The sequence below is a fragment of the Trichoplusia ni genome, chromosome 15 (genome assembly GCF_003590095.1).
Source record: "Trichoplusia ni isolate ovarian cell line Hi5 chromosome 15, tn1, whole genome shotgun sequence".
Lineage (NCBI taxonomy): Eukaryota > Metazoa > Arthropoda > Insecta > Lepidoptera > Noctuidae > Trichoplusia > Trichoplusia ni.
The window spans coordinates 10,093,836-10,107,268 of NC_039492.1; the positions used below are offsets into that span (position 1 = coordinate 10,093,836).

Genomic DNA, 13,433 nt, shown 5'->3' on the forward strand with positions numbered 1-13,433 from the left:
ATTTTTGTAATCCAAAATTCTTCTATTACATTAGAAAAAAATGTGAATAATCCAAACCAAGCTTGTTCCTTTACAAAACTTTATTATGTTATGTTATTTTATATATTGTCTTATTTATTATTCTTGCACCTGACAATGAAACAGTTTGTAAGTGTAACACTTAAAGATTTGAATAGAAAGGATTTGTGATGTGTGCACTAACAGTATCTTCCGAATTAGGAGCGTTCGGAACACGCCAGGCTTTATCAGAAGGTCGACCTGCACAGTGGACAGTTTGACTTGTTGCTGGTTGCGAACCATTTGCGCTGCAAACAAAGAAGAATGGGAAAATCATGTATAAAACTTGGTCCAAATGGAGAGCCATTTTTACAAGTCTTGCAGGTACCGGCAGCTACGAGACCTATGTAGATTCAATAGTTTAATAAGATACTGGCTTATGGAAGCTAGTGTGAATGCGAAAGGATCACGTTTTATAAAATACACAACGTGTGGACGCGCTGAGAAGTGTGAGCTGCGAAAAGATTTACTGACTATCCACTACTGATTCGTACGAGCGTGGATAAGCCCATATCTATGTGCACACGACATTGATAAAATTAAACTTAAATCGCTAGTTACCAGACACAAGTTGTGGAACTTGTTCTTGCACTGGTGGCAGGGCACGCGCGGCAGGCGGCCCGTGTTGGGGTGCAGGCGGCAGTAGCAGATGTAGCACTGCGGCGAGCTCTCCACCTTCGCGCTCACCGCCTGCGTCCACATCTTCAGCGCGTTCAGGATGGTGCCGTTCTGCGAACAGACGTGACGTCAGCGGGGGCGCACCGGCTGGCAGCCGCGCATCGCACTAGCTCACCTGGTAGGCCAGGTACAGCGCCACCCAGTGCGTGTTGGCGCCGGGGCCCAGCTCGTCGGCGGCCGCGATGCGCGGCGGCGTCAGCGGGTGCGCCGGCGACAGCCACACGCGCAGCTCGATGACGCGCTCCTCCACGGTGTACAGGCAGGTCACCTCGTTGCTGGACCAGGCGATGCGCACCTCCACGTCGGCGAGCTCGGCGGCGCGCTGCTGCAGCGCGCGCAGCTGCTGGCGCGCGGCGGGCGGCGCCACGTAGGCGCGCACGAGGCGCTCCAGCAGGCGCGCGGCGCGGCCGGGCGCGGCGCCCCACCAGCCGCGCGCGCCGCCCGCGCCCGGCCCGCACAGCGCGCTGAACACGCCGCGACACGCCAGCGCCGCCACCTCCGTCGCCTCCTCCGCCGCGCGCTCTGCGGACACCCCGCCTCGTTACACCCTGCTAGCTTATGGCTCGTGCGTAGTAGGTTAGAAGAAGTCACCTGGCGCGCAGAAGTCGGGAGCGGCGTCGAACAAGCTGGCGTAGTGCGGCGGCGGCGCGGCGGGCGCGGTGCTGGCGGCGAAGGCGAACAGCTCGGCGGGCAGCAGCCGCAGCGCCGTCTCCAGTACCGCCTCCACGTACTTGCGTTCCCTGCACGCACACTCACACGACACTCAGTGCAAGCTCACTAATACAAATATAATCATACAATACAGAACAGCATCGATTACCTGTATATCTGCAGATAATGGTGGTACAGGTCTCCTCGCGCTAAATGACACACTGACGCGATGATTTCGGCCAGTAAGAGCCAGCCGAGGGCCATACTGTAGCTATCAGATGTCGTCACCAACTCACAGGTAGCCTCACCTAATCTGCAGTATGCGATACAAAATCATTTGAATGCAACCAAACATGCCATTTAACCAGCCATTATTTTAAGTGTTTATTGGTAAAATCAGGCGACTAACACCACTGTGCTGAGCGCCGCCTCGACGATCTCGTGCAGCTGCGTGAAGGTGTCGTGGAAGTAGTCCAGCGAGAATTCTGGGCGTTCGTGCTCGGCGTCGTCATCGGCGGAGCTGTCGTCGCTCCACAGGCTGAGCCTCTCCGCTGTGCAGGAGAAGGAGTCGGGTTAGAGAGGGCCGGCAGTGCGGTGGGGCGGGGCGGAGGGGCGCAGAGGGCGTACCGTCGTCCAGCACGAGCGGCGCGGCCAGGCGGCGCAGCAGGCGCGCGGCCAGGCGCTTGGCGGGCGGCGCGGCGGGCCGCAGCAGCGCGCCCGCGCCCGCCCGCGCCAGCGCCGCCAGCGCCAGCGGGCCCGTGGCGCGCGCCTTGCCCAGCGCCTCCCACTCCATCAGCTCCACGGTACTGCAAAGCGCCTCCAACACGCAGTTCTTGCTGCTCGTCAGCTCCATTGTTGTGCACGATTCTGCGGAACGCATAGCCATAAAAAAATATTTAATGAGTTGAAAACGAGACTTATACGAGACGATAGCTTTATATGGAGATGATACCGTACTCACCGAGGACGTGCAAGATGATAGTGAAGAGGTTGTGGTGCGTGTCGGGCGCGAAGATGTCGGTCCACTCGGCCATGAGGTCGGCGACGTGCGGCGCGGGCTGCTGGCGCAGGGCGCGCGCGCGCACGTCGCGCACGAAGCCGCGCACGGCCGCGAACAGGCGCAGCGCCGCGCGCGCCAGCATCGCCACCTGCACACACGCGGGTCAGCCAGCCGCCAGCCGCCAGCCGCGCCGCCGGGCTCGCGCGACATGCTCACCTTGCTGCACGACCACTTGTGCTTGCTCTTCTCCAGACTGCTGAGCAGTGAGCACATGGTGATGGTGGTGAAGTCCCAATGATGCGCGGGGGCTTCCCAGCCGCACGTCTCTACCATGGCCGTTAGGAATTCGACCACGGACACGTTGCTTAACACGTCGTTCCAGGGCAAGTCCGATATGTCTCTGTTTAGATAATAACAGTTACAGTTACGGTCGAGCCGACACGTAGGGGCGAGCGAGGCGGGCGGCGCCGGTGCCTGTCCGACAGTTTGCCGCACAGACAATCCCATGTTTTCAGATAAAAAAAACATTCAGATTACAGTTATCGTAAAGTTAAAATTTAATAATAGGTTGTTATTATATAAAACACTGCATTAAAGATAAAATAAATTATTCTCAAAATACTTTGTTATTTCTTTTTTACGTACGCGCAAAGCATTAACACTTCAAATGCACTAGGTGCGATGGTAACTCTGTGGCTGTTCTGTGTGCACCTTCTGCACGAAGTAAAATTGTATATTGTAGAGTCAGCGCGGCGTCGCTCACCTGTCGTAGAGCATGGTGTGGTTGTGGCGGTAGTAGGCGTTGATGACGAGGTCGGGGTCGCAGCGGGCGGCGTCGGCCAGCGCGCGGCGCAGCTCGGCGGGCTCCAGCGAGGCCGCGTGCGCCGCGTGCCAGCTGTGCAGCATGACCACGTAGCGCGCGCGGTACTGCGCCGCCGCGTCCGCGCCGCCCGCGCCGCCCGCCTGCAGCGTGTGCAGCAGGCCGGGCGCGTCCGCCGCGGGGGGCGCGGGCGTCGCGCTCGGGTACCAGCGGCGCGCCAGCGGCCACAGGTAGCCGGCCGCCAGCGCGCGCGAGTCCAGCGCGCGGGCCACGCTGTCGCGCCCCGAGGGGCCCGACGCGCTGATCACGTCCTCCAGCAGAGAATCCATTTTCTGTTTTGCTTGACGAATTAAATCGTAGCGGGACCACTGAAAATGGTTTGTATGCTGTTTGTATATGCTATCCGCACGTCGCAGTCCCGGAATGTACGGAAATAGATTTTCTTAATAATAATTTTACAGCGCGTCTATGCATTATCAAATTGCTAGCAACTAGTCTACATACACAAGCAAACAGAACGACAAACAAACAAGAAAATTGAGTGAATAAAATTGTGAGAAAATGCTGGAATTTTACATTAATGCGTCGAAATCGTTTTAGTTCTAATAAATAAAGATTCCGTGTAACTGTCTTGGCTGTTGTACGAGATGTTGGCGTCACTCGTCGCTCGTTTGCAGCGACAATCTTTTCGAGCGACCCCATTTTAAATTTCCCGAAAAACAAAACAATAATATATATAATCTAATTGTGAACTTGCTATTATGTAAAAACAAGCGTGATTAAAAGTTACAAAGGTGCATTAAAAAAAAGGAGGCTCTCAGTTTGATTGTTTGTATGTATGTATGTTTGTCCGCAATTATCTCGCGTTTGGCTGAAGCAATTTGGTTGCGGTTTTCAGAAAAGTAGAACAAGTGCCCCTGAATAAATAGGATTCATAGTTTTTTCTGTACTTACAAATTGATAGCCTTCTTCCAATAAATATATAACGATATAGTCGTAGAGCACCCGACAGAATTCATCTCGTAGGTATTCATCCTGCAGGAGCGTATCGCACCATGTCTTCGAGTTAGATTCCTCATCCTCGTCGTCGTCCGAACCAATCTTGTGGAGGAAGAGGGTTCTCAAGTAGACGGCGCGGAACAGGAGGTCGTGCACGTAGGGCACGAGCTCAGCCTCGGTGAGGTCCTCCGCGTCAGGGTCCGAGGCGGACCCCACCACCGCGTCCAGCAGCGCGTGCTCGCCACGCTGCGGGCAGCACAGCCGCGCGCTCAGGCACAGCAGGCGCAGGGCGGCGGCCTCGGGCCCGCGCGCGCCCCCCGCCGCGCCCCCGCCCGCGCCCCCGCCCCGCGACAGCAGCAGCCGCGAGGCGTCGGCCGCGCCCTCCGCACCCGCGCCTACCCACACTAGCTCCGCACATGGAGACACCACGTTTTCGATTTTACTTATGTCCAGATCTTTGATACTGAAAATCAATGACAGAAACGCGATTAGAAGCGTAAAATCCATCTACAGGGGTTGACATCTTTAGGGATAATGTGTCATCTTGAAAAAGGGATAAAATGAATTTAATGTAAAACTTTGCAAAATAAAACAGTATTTGTATGTGGATGATCATATTGCTTTAAACTCACTCAAGGAACAGCTGGTCGTGTATAAAGCTGGCCGCCTGCTGCAGCGCGCGCTGGCGGGCGTCGCGCGGCATGGCGGCCAGCCCGTCCTGCCACGACGAGCGGACCTCGCACCACGTGTCCACGGACAGCCGCGGGTCGCCGCGCTGACCACACAAATGTATTATGATCATTTATATATCATTTGATCTAAGGCGAATCGGTGCCTAGGTTTATAAACGTTGGCAAAACTTGTTTTGAGCGATACGAGTTTGATCTTAATAGCTTCACAGCACAATAGGAGTGAAATATATAGAAGGCGAAGGGTCTCACCGGCACGAGGATGTTGAGTCGGAACAAGTCTCGGACGAGGCGCTCGTAGTGGTCGGAGTGCGCGTGGTCGTGCAGGTCGGACACGAGGCGCGCCGCCAGCGCGGCGGCCGGGTCCAGCGCGGCGCCGCGCGGCGGGGCCAGCGCCGCGCCCACCGCGGCCAGCACGCGCGCCAGCGCCGCCGCGCCCGCCAGCGGCCGCGCGCCCGCCACGCACGCCAGCAGCAGCGGCGCGGCGGGCGGCGCGCGCGCGGCGGCGGCCCGCTCGGCCAGCCGCACGAGGGCCTCGCCCGCGCCGGCGCCCGCCAGCCAGCGCCGCGCCGCCGCGCGCGTCACGGCGGGGTGCCGCGCGCTCACCGCCAGGCACCACTCCACCGTCTGCCAGGACATCTGTCGGGGGCGCGCCGCGCCAACATATTATGTTTATGGAATGCTACAAATATACACATATTTTTTTCTGATTTCCGAAAAACATAATGCATCAGTTAAATTACCTTTTCAAAGGACCCGTACGTAGCGTCTTGCTCCTCTTCAGACATATATTTCATTGCTAAAAATACGACGTCAACGACTGACTTGCTGCACATAGCATCTTTGGTTAGCCATGTACTTAAAACTTTTTCATACAGCTTGTACACACTATCCACATCAAATTGTCTGGCTATGGCCATATATAGATTTTCACTGTCAAAGTCATTTAGTAATGTAAGCAAAGGTGTTAAAATAGGGTCCGCTACTTGTTTCTGTTCAGCTGTTTGAAAGTAATGCGCGCATATCGTGTGCAGAGTGTGGTGCAGGCAGTGCGTGTAGCGCGGCGCCAACGCGGACTGTGCAGGGGGCGCGGGGGGCGCAGGGGGCGCGGTCCCGGGGGAGGGGCGGCGAGGGGGGCGCGCGCTCCCTCACCGTCGGCTCGTCACCGTCGAACTTAATGCTCAGCTGTTTCTTAGTGTCCTGGGTGAATGCCGTCTTTAGAGTTTGCAATAACAGTATGTGTCCCTCAATACACCTTTCTATTTCATTATCATCGAAGCTACATTTATCGATTTGTGTCAAAACTGAAGAACTGACATTCTGCCAAAAGTTTCTGATGAGCTGATCATACTTTTCGTTGTTTACTTCTGTGGATTGTTTTAGCCAATATTTAACAAGGGAAGCCATATTGGTAGCCGAGCATTTTATAAGGTTGGTCCTGGTCTGTCCGTCCTGCTGCGTCGAGAGTACCCTCTCGAGCCACTGCCTGTGCACACTCGTGGTGATCTCCAGGACAAAGCTATGCTCTTGTATAGATAGGTATCTTAAACACTCGGCTAAGCTCGTAATCCATGCTTGACGCTCACTTTTAGAATTTAATATGTTTTTCTTATCTAATCTGTAATTGTAATAAATACATGTAAATTAAATTGACAAAGTACATAATCTATTAAAAGAAGTCTTAGTCCCCTCACTCACCCAGAAAACACTGCTTTGAAGAATGTCTCATAAAATTCCTTGGTTAGTAAATCCTGCGGCAAATGTGCTAGCAGCGGTAGGAGCATGTTCGACAAATGCCTCGCATCACCCCACCCCCCTTAAAAGTTATAAATAAATAATATAATAACGAAAGTCCGGAATAAAAAACGAATGTTAGGTTAATGTAAGGCTCGCTATTATTGTGAACTCACCATTTTCTAAGACATCCAGTATTCTTTTGACTAGCAACTCTTTTTTGTCTAAATATGCTGGCCAGTCCTGAAACATAGAGCATAGGTAGTAAACGCGCGAACCCGTATCGTGTCCCGCATGGTGGGGGGTGGGGGTGTGGGGGGCAGACAGCCCCAGAGCGGCGCGCCGTCCAGCAGCAGGCGCGCGCCGTCCAGCAGCAGGCGCAGCAGGCGCGCGCCGTGCGGGTGTGTGTGTGGGGGGTGGGGGGGTGGGGGGCTACCTGCGCGTGGTGCATGAGCTGCAGCAGACAGCCCCACAGCGGCGGCGCGGCGGCGGCGGCGGGCTGGTGCGCGCCGTCCAGCAGCAGGCGCAGCAGGCGCGCGCCGTGAGGGTGTGGGGGGTGGGGGGTGGGGGGCTACCTGCGCGTGGTGCATGAGCTGCAGCAGACAGCCCCACAGCGGCGGCGCGGCGGCGGCGGCGGGCTGGTGCGCGCCGTCCAGCAGCAGGCGCAGCAGGCGCGCGCCGTGCGGGTGTGGGGGGTGGGGGGTGGGGGGCTACCTGCGCGTGGTGCATGAGCTGCAGCAGACAGCCCCACAGCGGCGGCGCGGCGGCGGCGGCGGGCTGGTGCGCGCCGTCCAGCAGCAGGCGCGCGCCGTGCGGGTGTGGGGGGTGGGGGGTGGGGGGCTACCTGCGCGTGGCGCATGAGCTGCAGCAGACAGCCCCAGAGCGGCGGCGCGGCGGCGGCGGCGGGCTGGTGCGCGCCGTCCAGCAGCAGGCGCAGCAGGCGCGCGCCGTGTGCGGGCCCGAAGGCGGCCGGGAAGCGCGCCAGCAGGCGGCCCGCCGCCGCGTACCACGCGCCGCGCACCTGGTCCGCGCCCTGCGCCAGCTTCCAGAAGGCGCCGGCCTGCAGCAGCGGCCCCAGCTCTGCCCACAGCCACTCGTCGTGCGCGGCGGGCAAATGCTCCAAGAAGTATTCTAAGCCCTGCAGACTGCTCGTCTTGATTCGATTCATCTGAAGTTCGCGGTCTTCTGCGTTCTCTATTCTGTAAAAGATAAACAAAATATGTTTCTTTTATAATTCTATTACTAAATAATATTTATTTTTATTAATAAAACTCATTCCAAAAGTCTAGTGAAACCTTTTTGTGACAACACTTTCAGCATTGCCAATTAGGCTGTCGAGCAGGTGCGCCATCACCTCCGCCTTACAGAATGATATCACTTCCGGTAACTTGTTGTCAGGGAATGTGCTCTGTTAACAGTAACAAACAAATCACTGAAAAACCAACTAGTGCCCATAAATCAATAATTAGTCAAAGTTAAAAGCAAGATTTTGAGAATAAATATGCTAGAGTACGGCGGAGTACCTTGAGCGCGTGCGCGGCGGCGGCCTGCGCGGGCGCGTGCGCGTCGTGCTGCGCGGCCAGCCAGGCCGGCAGCAGCGCCTTCAAATGCGGGGCCACGCGCCGCCCGCACACGCGCACTAGCGCGCCCTGGCACACCTGCACACACCACACAACTCAAAAAATTATATCTAAATAATTTTATTACTAGTAGGCCTAAAAAAGGCGCCTAAGAAATGATAAAATACGCAATTAATGCCTCCTAGTGCACACTTCCAAAATGTCATTCCCATGGAGATACACCGACGAAAAGCTCAATAGGTTACCCTTCTAAGGGCTAAATTACTTGAAAACATTTTTTTCTAAATGTCTGCCAGATAGTGGCTAATCAGTGATTGTGAAAAAAAAAATCGCTTAATCAAAAAAAAATTACAAGATTGTACAAGTTCAGAGATATGCATCAAAACTGCATGATGGCTATTGGTTATATTTGAAATTTAAATTACAAAGAAATTAAATATGATGCAAAATCTTGTTAAAAAGTACACTGTTGGTGAAAAAACAAAAAATATATAATATAATGTGTAATTTCCCTAAAAATTTCATGCAACTCTACAAGAACAGGTAATATAGGTCAAGGCACAACACACAGGTCTTTGACAAATACAGGCAAATAAACTGGCGAAGTAGACGGATTGGTTACACTATAGGGAAGCCACACGTGCAGGTGCTGTTAAACATGCCTGATGAATGAGTTGGAGTTATCCTAAATTTAGGAACAACAATTTTTTTTATATTATAATCTCTAATTAAACATTAATTGGATAGATTGACAACTTCGAATTCATACAACATACAAAGTTTGTTGTATAATTTTATGTCAATACAATCAGAATGGTAAGTAATATGACATGTTACATACCTGAGTAAGTTCTCTGACTTTGCGATCTGTGTCGGCTGACAGTATTTTGTAGAAATGTGCCCAGCTAGGGAGAGCTGCTACAACATCATTCACATCTGTACTATTTACAAGTTCACACAACTCCTGCAGAGCCTGAAACATTGAACCCTATCTATAGTAGAGAAGTATTTTTTGCACTACTCTTATTAATACAAGTTATTACTTCTGCTGAGCATCATTTGTTTTACTGACAAAATGATATGGGCTTATTATAGCTAATTGTAATATAGAACAGTGTTGTCTGAATTGATAAATCTGAAACTCTTATTGTGAAAAGATATTGTTTATTTTCCATACCTTTGCTCGTGTTATAGGATCTTTCTTATTAAGCTTCTTGATGCAGATCTGAAACTCAGGAGTAAGGCCTTGCTCTAGATTAGTAGCAGCAAGTGTGGGAAACAACTGAGGAACAGTTTTCCCGCTGCTCAAAGTCATAAGACCTCCATCGAGGTTCACTCCACTACTAAGCAGCCCAGCACTGCGGCTGCTGCTTGAAGGCTGAAAAGGAAAAGGTTAAATTTGTTCCTGACAACTGAAAACTTAATTATATCACATGTACTGCTTTTGTTATACACATACACAACACATACAAATACAAAAGACAAGTTTAGAATAAGAGTATTTTAGTTGAAAATTATAATAATCATAAATATATATTCTTAGATGTTTTTTATTTTAACTAAAATATGATGATAATAATATCCAATTTATTTTATTATTGGCTCTTAGATTACGCTACATTGAACCCACATACATGATCCCATATGTAAGCCCATAGTTATCAAGATCATTTTTATTTATTTTGTTTACTTCACAATAAGAGACTTCACATCATTTATACTTAAAATTTTTACATTAAATATTTTTTGCTGTTAACTTTCGACAGTTCAATCATGCACTAATAGGTATTTTTGATGTGTTGATTCATTGAGTGAATAGTTCTACTGTACACATTCTATATGCCAGTATATTGTTGTTGTTCCTAGCTACAAAAACGTACAAATTATGTTCAATTATATTATTATCATGCCATCGTAATTGCGATTTAAAGTGGTTATACTTAACTTACCCTAACATTGTTTTTAGTTCGTTGGCTTTGTTTAGTCTTACCACCCATTTTGTCATTTAACAACTATTTATGTGTAATTTTAGATTGGTCACAGAAATATTATGACGAATGTTTACACTATATACAATTTAAAGGTAATTTACTACAGTAATTATTGCCCAGTAACAGCCACTTGGCAGGTTTGGTGTTATATTTACTAGGTACTTGACAATGACAGCTGACAGCACAACTAGAACGTCATTCCAATGTGGTGTTCCAACGACATATAGAAGGTGTACACCACAGATTTAACATAATGGCGTTAATAAATATACTAGGTCTGTGGGTTAATAAATACAGAGGCTTAATTTTCGAAGACCAGCCAAATTCCGTAATATTTCTAAATCGGTTTTAAGGTCTATGCGAAAAGACAAAGTACCTTCGTATTTTTTTTTGATTTTATCAATTTTAACATGATTAACAAATAGGATAGCTTTATCCGATTTTATGTTCCCGTGGGACCATTTTTGATTTGTGGCGGGTGGGCTTCTCGTATAAAGGCTATAGTCTGACAAACAAAATACTATGTTGATATTTGACGAGCTTGGAAATTAGTCGATTTGGCTGTTAAATAATAGACGCTAATTAATAGACAAGATCACTGTTACCGACAAACAGTTGCAAGTTTGTACGCAAATATTACTATTGAATATGGCCACTTATTTTATTCCGTAAAGCTGTTGTATCGAAACCAATCACCTTATTATTACAGGATCTTACAAGATATCTGACTATCTTACTGATAAAAACGCATGGGATTGAGCTGATCGCTAATAGAGCTGTCTATTGCTGCCCGGTTATCTTCTGCATGCTGACATGTGTTTTGCATTTTGCATATGATACGTTTTAATTAATTGATGACATGTTTTGTGCTTTTGCATATACATTTATACAATTTTTGACATATTTTGTGCTTTTGCATATAATGTTTACCGAATTATTAATTTTATTTTATTTTTTTATTGTAAGTATAAACTTTATGCAGGTATATGTTAATTGTAGTTTCTCAAACTGGCGATTTGAGTGAGATTATTTGTTTTTTTCCCTTGCTCAGATCGATCTGGTACTTTCTTCAAAAGGCCAGTCCAAAAAAATACCGTGCATTGGTTTATACATGTCATATCGCATTGAAATTGTCTGGACTTTAAAAGAGACTGTGACCCCTTGAGTTTGTTTCGACATTTCTTCTCAGGGTAGTCTGATAGGAAATGTCGACTCCAGCGTTCTCAAAAAAAATAAGAAGACATGTAAAAGTGATGATATATCCTACTTACAGAATAAATGATTTCATTTCATTTCTTTATTTTTCCAAGTAACGGATTTTCTTGACTCAATTTGTTCTTTTTCGTGATTTTTGAGAAATTTCCGCCACACAATGTTTCACAAATAACATTTTCTGACAGAAATACTAACAAAAAATATGACTTCATTGTGAGAATTAAAAAAACGTAAAATCACTAACCTAAAAGTATCAAGATGTTTTCACAAAACTACGTAATACTAACCTAAAAGTAAAGTGATCGAATCCAACTGTCACTGTGTTTTTCAAAGTATGTCTGATTTAAATCACTTTTAATACCTTTGCAGTTGTTTATTATAATATATAGAAGGTTTCTTGTTCTGCTTTTTAACATTTGCGGCATTATTAGGGGCTAGTTGGTCTAGTGGTTAGTGACCCTGAGTGCTATACCTGAGGTCGTAGGGTCGATTCCAGCCCAGGACAAATGTTGTGTGATGAGCATGATCATTTGTTCTGGTGTCTGGGTGTACTTTATCTATAACTAGCTGACCCAGCAAACGTTGTTTTGCCTAATAAATTACTTCTAGTAGTATTTTTTTTAATGCCACATTATATAAAAAAAAAAGAAAGATTTCGTCAAAAAAATATTTTTTTTTTTAGTGTGATAAACCCTTATCACTTAGGGGTATGAAAAATTGATGTTGTTCTATTCTCAGACCTGCCTAATATGTATACAAAATTTCATAAAAATCGGTCGCACCGTTTCGGAGGAGTACGGTAACTAACATCGTGACACAGGAATTTTATATATTAGAAGATATGTATGTATTTAGAAATATACAAGTAAGTTTATCAGTTGTCTGGTTACCATAACACAAGCTCAGCTTAGCTTGGGATCAGATAACCGTGTGTGAGTTGTCCCAGGATGTATAAATAAAATTTCGTACAGACATAGAGTTGACCTTGAGAAAGAACATAGGCTAGTTTTTATTCCGGACTTTTTAAGAGTTCTCTTGAAAACGCGATATAACCGACATCGACGCGGGCGAAGCCGCGGGCGAAGAGCTAGTAATACTATATTGTAGGATAATCTGACTTGGCTAGTTTTTATTATATTTTTCTTATTCCGAAATATCGTTTTGCTGGAAGAAACTGATTATTATTTATATCATGGACATGACGTCTCTATTCTGACTTGTGGGACCTTATGTTAGAGTTATTTTGAAAACACTGAGTCTATCTTCCGAGCACACAAAATAAGTATTAGGGCTACCTGTAATTTAATACCTACAAGTAAATTAATGTACTTTTAAAATTAGAAAGTCTTAAAATTAACTCAATATAATAATATGTGTTATCAAACACAAGATCAGAAAACGTCACGTATAGACACAAGGTGCAGGTTCGATCCCAACGCAGGTAATGTACTACAGTGCTTTCTTAATTAATGAAGGACACCACTGACAAACCTGGATTCCAAATATTGGACCTGAAATCGCCAACATACAGAAAGCTAGCTTTTTGGTTGATGCTCAAAACCTGCCATATAAGGGAAGAAGCCTGTGCCCAGCCGAAGGAGGACTAATTGATAAAATAAATTACGGGTGTGGTTTTGAATGCTATCGTTTATAGAGGGTTACGTTTTAACGACCGGTAGAAATGACAAAGAAGGATACATTTCTTTGTCATTTCTAGCGGTACATGGCTTTTCTACGTTGCATGGTTTTCACGGAAAAATTAGTCTTTAAAAAAAGGTTAATGTGTATAAAAATAAAAGTTATGTAAAATATATCATAATACAATTCTTGATATTTTTAAGTTAAGTTGACGACCTCCGTGGTCAAGTGGCGTACGCACCGGTTTCAAGGTGTCGCTAGCTCTGAGGTCCCGGGTTCGATCCCCGGTCGGGTCAATGTAAAAATTAACATTTCTACATTGTCTCGGGTCTGGGTGTTTGTGGTACCTTCGTTGTATCTGAATTCCATAACACAAGTGCT

At 47.7% G+C, this 13,433-nt stretch overlaps 2 protein-coding genes across 2 annotated transcripts; both read right to left on the bottom strand.

The window, feature by feature from the left end:
• Nucleotides 1-245: 245 nt before the first annotated feature.
• Nucleotides 246-5,533, bottom strand: LOC113501417 (E3 ubiquitin-protein ligase listerin-like). The gene is made up of 14 exons (XM_026882546.1): nt 5,147-5,533; nt 4,838-4,980; nt 4,161-4,668; nt 3,150-3,574; nt 2,603-2,786; nt 2,348-2,534; nt 2,114-2,253; nt 2,014-2,068; nt 1,796-1,937; nt 1,556-1,699; nt 1,327-1,475; nt 851-1,257; nt 619-786; nt 246-305 (listed from the first exon to the last, which is right to left on the bottom strand). Exons 1-14 carry the CDS (start codon nt 5,531-5,533, stop codon nt 246-248), a joined length of 3,099 nt encoding a protein of 1,032 aa, XP_026738347.1.
• Nucleotides 5,450-10,377, bottom strand: LOC113501418 (E3 ubiquitin-protein ligase listerin-like). The gene is made up of 11 exons (XM_026882547.1): nt 10,158-10,377; nt 9,386-9,586; nt 9,050-9,181; nt 8,152-8,286; nt 7,924-8,036; nt 7,473-7,827; nt 7,065-7,199; nt 6,805-6,871; nt 6,593-6,710; nt 5,638-6,512; nt 5,450-5,533 (listed from the first exon to the last, which is right to left on the bottom strand). The coding sequence occupies exons 1-10, from the start codon at nt 10,203-10,205 to the stop codon at nt 5,891-5,893; spliced, it is 1,926 nt and encodes a 641-aa protein (XP_026738348.1). The 5' UTR covers nt 10,206-10,377; the 3' UTR covers nt 5,450-5,533; nt 5,638-5,890.
• Between the last annotated feature and the right edge of the window lie 3,056 nt (nt 10,378-13,433).